General features: G+C 41.8%; 2 protein-coding genes across 2 annotated transcripts; both read right to left on the bottom strand.

Moving 5' to 3' along the window:
* Positions 1-892: 892 nt before the first annotated feature.
* cldn18 (claudin 18) lies at positions 893-4342 on the bottom strand. Its single transcript, XM_071491731.1, has 5 exons — positions 3953-4342; positions 2346-2510; positions 1754-1907; positions 1554-1667; positions 893-1364 (listed from the first exon to the last, which is right to left on the bottom strand). Exons 1-5 carry the CDS (start codon positions 4170-4172, stop codon positions 1268-1270), a joined length of 750 nt encoding a protein of 249 aa, XP_071347832.1. The 5' UTR covers positions 4173-4342; the 3' UTR covers positions 893-1267.
* A 1479-nt stretch (positions 4343-5821) lies between these two features.
* LOC139629184 (transcription factor Sox-14) lies at positions 5822-7395 on the bottom strand. Its single transcript, XM_071491641.1, has one exon. It carries the CDS (start codon positions 7145-7147, stop codon positions 6419-6421), a length of 729 nt encoding a protein of 242 aa, XP_071347742.1. The 5' UTR covers positions 7148-7395; the 3' UTR covers positions 5822-6418.
* Between the last annotated feature and the right edge of the window lie 6713 nt (positions 7396-14108).

Raw genomic sequence — 14108 nt, 5'->3', positions numbered from 1 at the left:
GATGCTCTCCAGATTTATGTGTATTTGTGTGTTACGGGTTTTTCCTACAAAAAACATTCAAGTACTTAATTAACAATTCTCTAAATTATATCTAATTGAAAAAACAGACCCCTCACCCAACTCTTGATCTGTGCGTGCAGCAAAGGTCAAACATCCAAGTGAAGTAACAAAAGCACATTTCTGAGTGGAGGGAACTTTAAATTTATAAGATAAATAAAATATATAGATAAAATCTATATATAACCGAGGTACCACAATACCTATATTTGAGATGAGACAGTTTTTTGGCTATTTGAAGGTCCATGTTATCTTCAAAATAGGATTTTCTTTTTTTTTAAATCACCATTTAAAGCTTTCCTGCCTTTTTTAAAAAAGATCCTGTTAGATTTTATTTATCTCTGTAAAACAGATCTGTCACTTATTTCTCTACTAGATCCTCTGAAGGGGAGGCCGAACGAAAAACCATCTGCCTGTTTCCAGTACAGAAATGTGCAGCATGAAAATGCAGGATAGACTACAAAAATACTGTGTATCACCTCAAGAGACACATTGGCACTGAGCCACTACCTCTAGTGTTTTTTTCATCCTGTTACTCCCCCACAGCTACCAGTCTCCATCAGCAAAGACAAGTAAAATAGTCAGACTGCTCAGATTTTACCTTCCATCTTGACATCTTCTGTCTGAGGAGAGGAGCTATAAGCGGTTTAAATACAGCGAATCATTGCCGCTAGTTGAATACACAGAAAAACAAGTGCGATGTTGACAGATGAATACATCCTCCTGAAAACACCTTCACTCATGAGTCAAGTTTCCTGTTGGGACTCAGGAACTGGTACATTCATGTTGCACCATTAATGACATTTACAGAGAAACAGGAACCACATGACACACATTTCAGAAATCAGTGTTTTATTTTCAAACATAAAAATAAAATGATTGAATAAAACTGAAGTAAAAAAGAAGCATCAATTACATACAGTATCTGTGCATTTATAAATATCTCATGACCACCAAGATGTGCATATGAAAATAATTTTTTTTGCCACAACTCCTGTTTCTATTACACCTGCTGGACTTCTGTTCAGATATGAGGCTTATTACCATTATCAGACAGTAAAGATTGAATGCATATGATATGAATATGAGGCAACTGAAAACACACACACAAAAAAAAAAAAAAACATCCAAGAAGCATGCTGCCTTTGAATAGCTAAGAAGCACACACCTTAGCAAAGACAAAGTGTGTGTGCTGAAGCTGTGGTTGAAGTTACACATAGTTCTGGTGTGCCTTGCCACCCTCTGAGTGCTGATCACCTGGGTCGGTTTTGGCGCGGGACTGTGGTTTGTAAGCGACCCCAGGGTAACTGAAAGGCAAGAGGTAACACACAGCATGAAGGTGATTCTATTTTGATGATGTATCTTCTGTAAAACCACACGAAAAGACTGATGCAAGTAATAACTGAGCTTAATTGACAAAACAAGTTCAGTTTAGTTTAAGAAGCTTGGGCACATTCTCATCATTTGCTATCAACATAAATCTGTGTTGAACTCACCGTGGTTTTTCATCTTTCACCATTTCCTTGAAAGCCAGAGACTTCAAGATACCACCAATAACCAGGACACCGCCTCCTATCCAGGCGATAAACAGTGCGGGGCCAAACGTGTATCTGGTGAAAACAGATAAACACAATTCAGCAAAGCAAGATGTAGATCCAGCATGTGAAAGATATGATATACTAACGTAATATCCTACGTGGGCATTCCTCCTCCGAATCCTCCACCCATTCCTCCACCCATCCCCATCCCTCCCTCCATCATTCCTCCACCATAGTTGGGGTAATTGGACATCCTGAAACTGGCCACGATCTGATTGGCGTAGATAGAGGCTCCTGCGATGCCACACACACCTGAGGGAGGGGCACAGAGACAAAGACAGGAACTGAGTGACTCATTTACTTCATGGAGAAACTGTTAATATATGCAACCCCCTAAACGTTAAAATATGCAACCCCCTAAACGTTAATATATGCAACCCCCTAAACGTTAATATATGCAACCCCCTAAACATAAGAAGTTTGTCATTGCTATTAAAAAAATACTCACAGGCTCTTAGTGCTTCATAATTTATTCTGTTTTTATCACTATATTTATCATATTCCTTTTTTATGATGTGTACTGGTTGTGTTGACTACTGTTGAAAACCAAATTGCCCCTCAGGGACAATAAAGACTTTCTTATCTAATCTAATCTGATTATTTAAACAAAGAAAATGGTAGAGGTGAACTAAAAGTTCAGATGTTCCTTTTTAGCTTTACTCATGTATATATCTGTATTTCTAGCCATACCAGCGATGATGAACATGATGCCAGCAGTGAGGCTCATCTTGGCCTTGGTGGTGTCCTCCATGCTGTTCATTGTGAGGCAGGTCAGGGAGAAAACTGATATCACTGCCCCGAGCACGCTCAGCACCACGCCCACTATCATCAGGGCGCGCACAGCCTGGAAGGCACCTAGTGGGCAGAAAACGCACATTCAGAGATGTTACATCAGTGAAGCTAAACTGGATGTTTCTCGAGCCCATGACCCAGGAGGTCATGAATCCAAATTCTCCCAAGGCACCCGGCCCAATGTGTGAATTTTATCTCACACAGTACCAAGAATTACGTTCTGATGGGAAAAATCTGAATGATTTTTTATTTTTATTTTTATTTTTATTTTTATTTTTATTTTTATTTTTATTTTTATTTTTATTTTTATTTTTATTTTTATTTTTATTTTTATTTATTTACTGGTGTCCTAAAAGTCATCAAATTTAAGCATAAACAAATTTGCTTTACAAATAGTGGAATCAGTCTATAAAATCCACCTTGTGTTCCTGTAAATCCCCACAGGTTAGAAAAACCCTCAAATTTCTAGACAAATAAACAACTACCGCTGGATGTTTCTGAAACCTCTGAATAAGTCATGACCATCTACAAAAAAAGATTCAGAAGATTCTTCCTGTTAGGTCCTCTTTATAAAAGGATGTTTTAATCCAGCTGTTGTACAATAACCTGCACTCTGACCTGTATTTAAATGTGAAACCTTATATCGTTTACGGCTTAAGCTTCATTAGAGAATGATGTGATCGCCAGTGAATTTCATTTGATAATGTGGTGAGTATTTTCTTGCAGTAGGTGTGTTGTGTAGCTGTGAAACCAGCCTTGTGCATGTTGTTTGTTCTGTGTTTGATAACTGTATTGACCAACTCTCAGTCTGGGTGTCCATTATAGTGACCAGAATGCACTGCAACACAGTGCAAATACTGATAGCAGTGGGCTGGACACGGGAACAAGAGTTTGTATGAGGACCACAGAAACTGAGACTGAAAATGATTTTAAAACAATATCTATTTTAATTTATTTTTTTAATGATCCCTTCAGCACCTTAGTGACAGCACCTTCCCAGTTATTTATTTTTTTAATCTAACAATATCAGCCCCAAGTTGCCTCTTTGCACCAAATCAAAGTGTTTAAACCTCTTTTATCAACACTTTTAACTCATTTTATCTTCATAATTTAATGTGGTCTCAGAAATTAACAAACATTATACTACATGACAATATGACATATGTATTTGTTGCAGAACTTGTAATGCCATCACAAACCCTATGAAACTGAAAGAGACTCATCCCTCCACCTTAAAAACCTCCTGTCTTGTCGTTTGAGAAGAACGAGTTAGGCCCTCCTGGATCTTGACAGGAAGTGAGAGAGCTTCCTCCTCACCCTGCTGCTGGAACCCTCGTCTTTTAAAGCAGTTTAGTTACAACTTCTTAAAGTTTTGTTACCCAGTGCGTCACTCTCATGTGACTGTAGCCCCGACAGTGAACGCGACTAATTCTTAACACAGTTTGAATATGTTTCACAGCAAGGAAATAAACCTTCTTTAAATAGACACGAGAGTCATGTCCTACCTGAGAAGCCCAGGAGGCCGTAGAGCGGGCGACACTCAGTGAATCCAGAGGACGCTGTCTCACAGTCCTGCCACAGACCCTTGTAGGTGTACACAGATGTCACCACGTCCCCCTGCCTGTCCTTCACACTCCACTTGTTCATGGCTGTGGCTGCGATGAGGGCTGCTGCACCGATCAAGCCCAAAAGGAATCCACCATTCTGCAGAACTGAAGGCGCCATTGTGGTCTTCTCTTTCAGAAATTAGAAAGTGTACCAGGGAGGCACAGTGTGGTTTGTGTCCAGTCGAGAAAGATAAAGATCCTATGACCTAAAGAATAGCTGCGTATGTGAGAATGCGTTTAAGTAAAGGTGTCAAAGGTGAGTGGGTGTGTGGTGTGCAGGCAGAGAATGAAACCGGGCAAAGTGGCACTTTGTAGTGATGGTGGCGTTGGGCGGAGGCGGCTGGGTTTCACCCAGTGGGTGATACAGCGGTATGGGTTGGGCTGCCTTATGTTGAGAGGTGTGGACACAGTGGTGATAGGCACACCTGGCACCTAAATGATAACTAACCGTTTAAATGTAAATACAGGAAACTGATTCGCCGACTCCATCAGCCTTTCAGGGTTGGTCTCTGTGAGTAAATTCTGCTGTAATTTGCAGTGCTGACTAGAAAATGATGCAGAGAGACAAGCAAATACACAGCGATGAGGCAGAAATGAGTGTGTGACTATATCATGTCTGACTTCATGGACAAAAAGAACAAACGTGACAATGGGATATTCACAATCATTCAGACAATGTAGAAGTTCATCAGACCTCAAGAAGTTACTTTAAAATTAGGTATGACAAGTCAAACCAGTAACATAAAACCTCTTTTCACATCCACAGAAAGGTCAGAGGTCAAGCTCTGCTATAGCGCTGCATCCCTCGACATGTGAACTAATAAAGATTTGGTGTTTTGAGGGTTTTAAATCTGGCACTTCATCTTTCAGCCCCTCTTCCCGCGCTGAAGGTGTCAAGTGAAAACCCTTGGACTTGGGCGTCCTGGTGGCTGAGGGTTTGAGATGCTCACTATGTAATTACAACATCCCTAATTAATGTCCAGCAAAGGACACTTGTTGCATTCTGCTGTCTGTTTTCTGATAAAGGAAAAAAACCCTCTGGCCGTCACCCAAAGACATTGATGTAACATCATCTGTCAGCTCGCTCTCTTGACTTTGATTCAGGACATTGGGACTAAAGCGCAGTGGTTTCAGTGCGAGGACTCATTCCCTCTCTGCGTTAGCTGTGAAACAAAAGCTACCTCATATGATTTCCATGATTCAGCTTTCCACCTTATCACTTTGTCAACAACTGGGAAGGAGAGAAGTTTCTATTCTTCTCTTATCATCAGCCTGGCTCGCTCTCGCTCACAAACACACACATGGACACACAGAACAAAACTCATAGTCACCAAACACGACGAGAAAAGCTCATCTCACGTTCGCTCACTTTCTGTGGACTTCTGCCTTTTGCATGATAGAAATATCTGTTTCTCCTTTGTCTTTGTTATGCACCTTATCAGGAGATTAAGAGGAAGTTTGTTTAAATAAGAGAGCTCAGGCAGTCAGAAAGGTGAAAACACACTGCTCTGACAGCAAACCTCTCCTGATAACCACTTCATTACAGCTCATGTGATTACTGACAGTAAAAAAAAAAATGTAGTGATCTGGATCATCCCAAATACAAATGGTAAAAAATGACCAACTTCACATCGACATTGTTCATTGAATAACAACTGACCCACTAGGTTACAGAAAATGTTTCTTTGTGAAATGAACTTGAAAACAACATGTCCCAAAGAAAAAAAAATAGATGGTAATTATGAGGCAATGCTCTTTTTTTATCTTTTTTTTTTAACATTTATTATTTCCACAAAAAAAGGGCCTGCATACTGAGAAATAAATATCCTCGGAGACAAACAGGTGTTACTGTCCAAATATAAGTGTGTATGAATAAAAAATGCAAAATTACTCTTAATGTCTTTTTTTTTTTTTTTAGCCTGGAAAAATAAACATGCCAAACACCACAGTGACACTTGCAGGCTTCCTTAGATCCACAACAGCTTTATGTTCATCTGACACACACTCAGCTGTTGTTTTAAATCAGTTAGACTATTTAAAAAAAACTGTTTTGACTTTATTTTTTGTCAAAAGAGTAACAAAATAGCATTTTCACACTACAATCTTTACAATCTTTACACGGAATAAGGAGTGGGACAGTGTGTGTTGAGGTGTGTTTTTGGTGCTCAGCAGTGGCTGATCAAACAGCAGTTTATGGCATTTTGAAATGTGGAAACACTATAATATTCCCACTGGATATCAAATAAAAGCGGGGAGTTTTGCTGTAACATTTGTAGGATGAAAATACGTCCTTGGGTCATTTGAGATGGGCAGGTCCTGTGCGCGAACTTTCCCCGGTCTGACCGCGATTCCTCCGCCGGTCCGTCACACGCTGGAGCTGGGTGAGGTGTACGAGTCCATGCCGCTCTTGCTCATCCCTCCAGGGAGGAGGATGTATGCCACCTGAGGCTGCAAGCTGGCCGCGGACCAGGCGCTACAGTTACACGGCAGCACGTACCCCGGGCTGGAGGGCGACGGGTGGGCGTGGGTGTGCTGTCCGGGGCAGGTCAGACCCCCAAACCCGCCGGCCTGGTACCCGAAGGTGTGTGCGCTGTAGGGCAGAGAGCCCGCGGCCAGAGAGTGCGGGACCTCCGCCATCCGCTGGACAGCTCCGGTGCTGAACTGCGCCACCGGCTCCAGCAGAGAGAAGGACGCTGAGGAGGAGGAGGCGGGGGCGAGGAGAGCCCGGGCTTTATCCCCGGGGACGAGGAAGGAGTCCATGGAAAATCCCGTCAAGTGCTCCGCTGCCTCCCCGAGCAAAGACGGCAGCGGGAAGACGAAACGGTCCCTTTTGAGGAGACTCTTCGGTTTGCGCCGGGGTCTGTACTTGTAGTCCGGATGCTCCTTCATGTGCTGAGCCCGCAGCCTCTTGGCCTCGTCGATGTACGGACGTTTCTCAGAGTCCGAGAGCAGCTTCCACTCCGCGCCGAGCCTCTTGCTGATTTCAGAGTTGTGCATCTTCGGGTTTTCCTGGGCCATCTTTCTCCTCTGGCCCCTGGACCACACCATGAAGGCGTTCATGGGTCTTTTGATGTGATCTAAAGGTTTTGCCATTTCAGGAACTGACACATTAATTAAAACACGGGCCGATCCTGAAGTAAGTCACCTCTCCAAAAAGCTCATGCTCCTGTCGTGCGTAAAAGAAAAAGTGAGGAAGAAATATCAGACATAGACTGAGTCAAGGAATATTTTCTCTGTCTCTTTGTCAAGAAAATACTATAAACTATAACTCCAGACTGACTGAACAACTTGCACCAAGTGGAACTGAAAACTAGACAAAGCGCAAAGCCGGGGCGCATGAATGGGAGTCACTCAGGACCAAGTTGGACGCTTGTTTTGGGTGATGCTGGGCATGTCAGCCACTCATCACCACACCACTGTCACGGCGAGCCAGGCCAATGGGAATGAGAGAGAGCACAGTAATCCCTTCACAAAAAGTGACTGTACAACATTTCTGAGGGACTCCCTCCTCTCCAGCGGTTTAGTCTCTCCAAAGAGGCGCAGGCTGCATAACATAACAACAGACAACCACTAATTCAATGGTGATGATTTTCCACTGCAGCTCCACATAGCCCTCTAATGACTTCATTTGCTAAAGAATGAAATCTATTTCAGAAGATCTTAAAGGAAGCTGTATGTCTCAGACATTTAAAACCACCTCTTTAAGTTAGGGCCACATCCAGGATTTTAGAAAGTCAACAGCGTCCAGCAAGAGGAAAGCCTCTAAATTTGATTCTCATTTAGATTCAGCCATTCAATTATATTTTCTGAAGGTTTTATTTTGTAAATACACTGAAAAACTAGAACACTTGTCGTAGTTGGCACCAGATTAGGCGACATATTTCTTTCCAACAAACTTTCAAGGAAATTGTTAGGAGATTACAGATCAGCAAAATAAAGTGTCACTGGTTTATTCCCCTGAACATGAAGGTCTAAATGCTGTTTCAAAGCCTTCTGTAGGCTGAAAGGAATAAATCTGCTGGGAAAAAAAAACTGAATCATGGTGGAAAAGTAGTGGATTCAGGCTGACAACCACCGTGAGCTTTTAAATGCAGAATGTAACGAAAAAACACAAAGGGCACGACCCTGCATATGACCCTACATTAAAACCAGAAGAAAAGAAAAAGCCAATAGGTCAGTGTGTAGGTTCTCTAATCTGAACTTGGTTCCTTTGTCCATCTCCCAGTTTTCACTCTTAACTTTATAAAACTTGCCTTTAGCACTGACTCATTTAAATTCTTTCCAATGATGCCATGCAGCTGTTTTATATATTAATATGTGTACAAGCGGCTCACCTCTCCCTCCTCCATAGTCTACAAAATCAATACTAATCACAGCCATAATTCTCTGGCCCTGGGTGACTCCATTGATTGTTACAGTTTTCATAATTATTACACCTTATCTGATCAAATATGTGCTTTAGCCATCTCGTCTGTTATTGAAATGACATTGATGGAGAAATGCCTGAGCAATAACTTAACTATAACCAAGTGCAGTGTACTGTAGGTGCACTCAGTAGGAAATGCAGGTGCTTATGGGTAATAACAGGGGATTACTGTATGTAGTATGTACTCGGGAAGCTCATTTTACAAGGAGGAATTCAATGCCGACTCTCTGGGTGTCTAAGTGGGAGCTTCCAGGCTGCCTCAGAGGCACCAAAATGGCTTCTGCAAAAAGGATTATTACCATGACAGAAGCATGATGTGTTTCTCCGTAGACAGACCTGTGGCAGTTGGTTGAAGCTCCGGGTTTAGGTTTTGGTAGCGGCGATAAGCTTCGATATCAGGCCAGTAGGAGGCCTTTATTTCATTAACCTCCCACAATCAAAGACTCCGTGGGCCTCTTCAAAGGCGAAATAAATGGACATAGAAGATCCAGTGGTGGCGATGATAAGATGTTTTTCAGAGTGTTTTTCTGTGGGTTTCCTCAGAGCAGACGGGCTGGAGGGATAAAGTGATTGGCAGCAGGGGTCAGACAGCTGATCTGTCTCCTCATAGCTGTGCTGTTATCTGCTGTGCTGTAGGTTCAGGCCTGGCACACAGGAGGCACCCACCACCACACAGAGACAATGATTACTTCCACAGAGGGGCCGTGTTTCAGAGAGTTTTCAGCACTGCAGAGAAAAACTGTCCGAGAACAACGACGTGACATGAAGGGCGGTTTGGAGAAAAGATCTGTTTCCTTGCTGCATCTGTCAAGATGAATTCTTCTTCCGCACAAAACTTTCAGCTGAGAAAAACACAGAGAGTATGTGTTTTGTTGTGTGCGAGTCAGTGTTTGCTTTGACTTCTAAGAAAGGGCAGCATTTCAACTCTGGAGAGATGGGGGGGGGGGGGGGGGGGGGGGGGGGGATGGGTAATAAGAAAAACTGCCAGCAGCACAAAATGGCTGTCGTAATCCGGTTATCCCCCGGGCTCTAAAGATACTGGTCCTCTCCTTAGGAGTCTATCTTTTCTTCTTATGTCAAAACTGTCCTCCATGCACTCAGGTGGATTAAGGAGTCACACTGTAGAAAGAAATTGACAGGTACAGAAAGACCTGGGGGTGAAAAGGAAATGAAAGATGACACAAAGAGGTGGACCGGGCGATCGGGCCGGGGGAGTGTGCCAACATCTGACAAGAAAAGAATCTATTAATCAACTTCGTGCTTGAGTAAAAAAAAAAAATGCTGATGGTTCCTACTAATTTATTGCATTGATTAACTGAATAATTATTGGCAAATGTGATTAGTGATTACCTATCTCTTATTCCTGGAAATCACTTTTCTTTCTATAGATGCCTGAAGTGTTTGACGGCTGTATTGTTCACTGATCCTGCTGTAAATCCGACTCAGGTCACAATATGGCAGCTCTGCAGGAGGCTCTATTATCAAAACTCACTCAGAGTAGATTACATTGTGGATAGATCGTATATGCATATCATCTCATAATGTTGAAAAGGACCTCAACTAAAGGCTCCACTTTACACTGCCTGTTTTAAATGTAGAAGGGGAGCAACTGCTCGGCTGGCATCCAAGTTAAATGATTAGCCAATCAAGAGAAAATCAATCCTTTAATCATAATATTCTACAGAGCATTCAGAAAGTACTCACACCCCTTCATTTTTTTTTACATTATGTTTCTGCCTTTTACTAAAATAAAAATAATATTTTTTTCCAATCTACATTCAATGCCCTGTAATGACAAAGTGAAAAAATCTTATAAACGTTTTTGCAAATTTATTAAAAAGGCAAAACTGAAATATCACATTGACATAAGTATTCAGAACATTTCCTATGATACTTGAAATTTAGCTCAGGTTGCTCTCATTTCTCTTGACCATATCTGAGCTGTCTCTACACCTTGACTGGAGTCCACCCGTCTATAGAAGGAGAGCACAAACCAAGTCATCATGTGGAAGGAACTGCTTCAGACACAGGATTGTGTCGAGGCACAGATCTGGGGGAGGCTACAAAAACATTTCTGCTGCATTGAAGGTTCCCAAGAGCACAATGACCTCCATAATTCTTAAATAGAAGAAGTTTGGAACAACCAGGAGTCTTTCTAGAGATGGCTGCTCGGCTAACCTGAGCGAGGGCCTCGGTGAGAGAGGTGGTCAAGAACCCAGTGGTCACTCTGGCTCAGATCCAAAGATCCTGTGTGGAGATGGGAGAAACCTACAGAAAGACAACCGTCACTGCAGCACTCCACTGACCTGGGCTTTACTGCAGAAAGGCCAGACACAAGCTTCTCCACAAAGTCACATTAAAGCCACTTACAGTTTGCAAGGAAGCACCTAAAGGACTCTCAGACTGTGAGAAACAGCTTCTGGTCTGATGAAACCAGTATTGAACTGTTTGGCCTTCTAAGCGTCGTGTCTGGAGGAAACCAGACACAGCTCATCACCTGCCTGATACCATCCCAGCGGTGCAGCGTGGTGAAGCGTGGTGGCATCGTGCTGTAGGGGTGGGGACAGGGAGACTGTCAGGTTAAAGGGGGAGTTGAACAGAACAAAGTACAGAGCTATTCTTAATGAAAACCTGGTGCAGAGTGCTCAGGACCTCAGAAGAGGCCTGAGATTCACCTTCCAACATGACCATGACACAGCCAAGACAATGCAGGAGGGGCAGAGGGACAACTCTGTGAATGTTCTTAAGTGGCCCAGTCAGAACCGTGTTGAACCCAGTCAAACGTCTCTGGAGAGACCTGAGAATGTCTGTCCACTGACGGTCCCCGTCCAACCTGACAGAGCCTGAGAGGATCTGCAGAGAACAATGGCAGAAAATCCCCAAATCCAGATGTGTGAATCTTGTCGCAAAGACTCTGGGCTGTAATCGCTGCCAATGGTTCTTCAACTAAGGACTGAGTAAAGGGCCTGATTTTCAGTTTTTCCTTTTTAATAAAATAGCAAAAATGTCTAAAGTTCTGTTTTCACTATGTATTGAGGAGTATTGACTGTACATTGATAAGGGGAAAAAAACATTTCTTATTTTAGCATAAGGCTGCAACATAACAAAATGTGAAAGAAGTGGAGGGTGTCTGAAGACTTTCTGTATAAAAACATTAGTTCTAGTTTCTTAGTTGTGGATTTGCTACTTTTCTTCGTTCAATTTGATAGTAAACTGGATATCTCTGCAATATGACAATGTTACCTTCGGCTTTAGTAGATTTATGGGCATGTTTCTCCAATTTTCTGGCATTTCATGGACCAAGCATTTAATTTAATAATTAAAAGTGCATTTGAAGCCCTATCTTTATTAACATGATCATTTTTCATATATGTTTTACCTAATTATGGTGCCTCCATCTGAAATCAGCAGGTCTACATGAAAACAGATGAATCTACATTCTTTCAGATGGACACCAACACACTTGATCAACAAGCTGTCAGCAGCTGACAGTCTTATTGTCTGTTTTTATATATATATGTATATATATATATATATATGAGGTACAGGACAATAAATCAGATTTCCCAGATTTTGAGTTGAACGCTCATAACCAGAGCCACCTCTCAGTTTAATCTTTTCAGTCAAGTATAGGAGTGAGATAAAATGAATAAATTATTGACACATAAATTCAAGTTTTCACAGAAGACGCAGACTCCTCATATGAAGAGGTGTCCCCCTGCACAGGTGAATCCCAAGACTGGTGTGTTGTGCTTTTCTACACATCACGGTGAATTTACCGAGACCTTTTAAAAGCTCAAGTACACACTTTCACTTCATGGAAACAGTTGTTTGATTTGAATTACTGAAATAAAATGAACCTACACCAAGTCTGGAACTGTACTATTGTATACTAGTAAACTGGTGAATGGGTTTCTATCTAATTATGTGGAAAGTTCAGATGCACTCATACTTCAAATTTTGTCATTTCAGCTCCAAATAAATTCTCTGAAATCCAAAAACTGCATTCAAGTCTAACAAGAGTTTCTGACACTTCTGAGCAGCCCGTTAGGAAACGTTTCAGGGGGAAAATCCCCAAGATTTTCATTGCTCTGGGGGGGATTTCACTAAATCTTGTGCTTATTCTCATGATGCTTAGGAAAAGTAAAGCAGTTTTAATAGCTTTCCCCTTGACACATTGATGGTGGAATATGCTTTGGCTCTGTGGCAGATAGCTTCAATCCCGAGAGGCTGAGAGAGAGAGAGAGAGAGAGAGAGAGAGAGAGAGAGAGCGAGAGAGAGAGAGAGGGGGAGGATGAGATCTGCTCGTCTCTGCCTGCCAGTACACTTTCATAAGGCCTCATCTAGGCTAAATTAATACACTTCCTCCAACATCTGAGGATAAAACCTGAGGGCCACATTATCAGCCAGCTTGTAATACAACCGAGTCAGCAGTCAATGAGATACATTTGCAACCAGGCATTTGTCAGCGACTCAGAGCCACAGAGGCAGGGGATTTAAAATGTCCTGCAGTAAATTAAGTGCTGCTTGAAAAGTGAAAGGTGCCGGCTAAGCAGGCAGCTGCTTACTTTCAACGACAGGCTGGTTAAGGGGGTGATGATGGTGTGGTGATGGAGGGCGGAGGAAACTGAACCGGGGGCAAGAAGCTTTTTTTCTGATTCTGGCATTTTATACATTTACAGAATGTTTGTTAGAGGGTTTTGACAAAAGAAGAATAATAACAAAAATGATAATAAAATGAATTTATATCGCACATATCAAAATCACAGATTACAAAATGCTTTACAACATTAAAAAAACACATGCGATGATACATTTGTATGGACACAATCTTGAAACAAAATTTACCAGAAATAAATCAAGTTACAAAAGCCTTTCGACAAAAATGCATTTCAAAAAAGTGATTTAGTAGAGGACACAGATTTTTCACATTTCATTCCAGAGATGAGATGCCTTCACAGTAAAAGCACGTTCACCTTCAGTCTTACACCTCCACATGAAAAGTGTCAGCAAGTTCCTGCCCGGGGGACTCCGCACTGTGAGCCGGTTGGTATGGGACTAGTGATTCAGTGATGTAGCCTGGGGCCAGGTCAAGAAGCTCTTTAAATGTAAGAAATAAAATCTTGAAATCAAATCAGTAATGTTTTCTTACCTTTTGTCAGTAAACGAGCTGGACTACTTTTAACAAGAAAAAAACCTTATTACAGCTGTAAGTTGAGAGAGGGCTGTGTTAGTGCACGCTGATGGTCAAGGTCAGTTATAAGGATTTCAGTCTTAATGTTGATTAGACATTCCTCTTTTTTCTTATCTTTTGTTGTTGTTTATTTAGTCAGATACTTAATGTTACAGAGAAATTTGAAACCATGTCTTCAGGAAGAATATGTGTGGCCTCATAGGCTGGAAATGTATTTTTATCCATGCATTACACCAGCTAATTACCGAGCTACAAAAAAATGTCAATTAACCATTAACTGAGTAATCACTGATAACTCAAATCTTTTATCAGACTGTCTTCATGAGGTGGCAGGCACAGGCGCTCCTGACCTAGTCACTAACACATCTTCACCTGTCCCATTCTTTTCCTGTCTCTCTCATCTCTCTTGTTGTGCTTCAAGTTTGAAATGATGA

This window comes from Trachinotus anak, unplaced genomic scaffold, assembly GCF_046630095.1.
Source record: "Trachinotus anak isolate AG129_WGS33_773 ecotype Australia unplaced genomic scaffold, CSIRO_AGI_Tana_v1 ptg000012l, whole genome shotgun sequence".
Classification (NCBI taxonomy): domain Eukaryota; kingdom Metazoa; phylum Chordata; class Actinopteri; order Carangiformes; family Carangidae; genus Trachinotus; species Trachinotus anak.
This window is presented reverse-complemented; position numbering and strand designations above follow the sequence as displayed.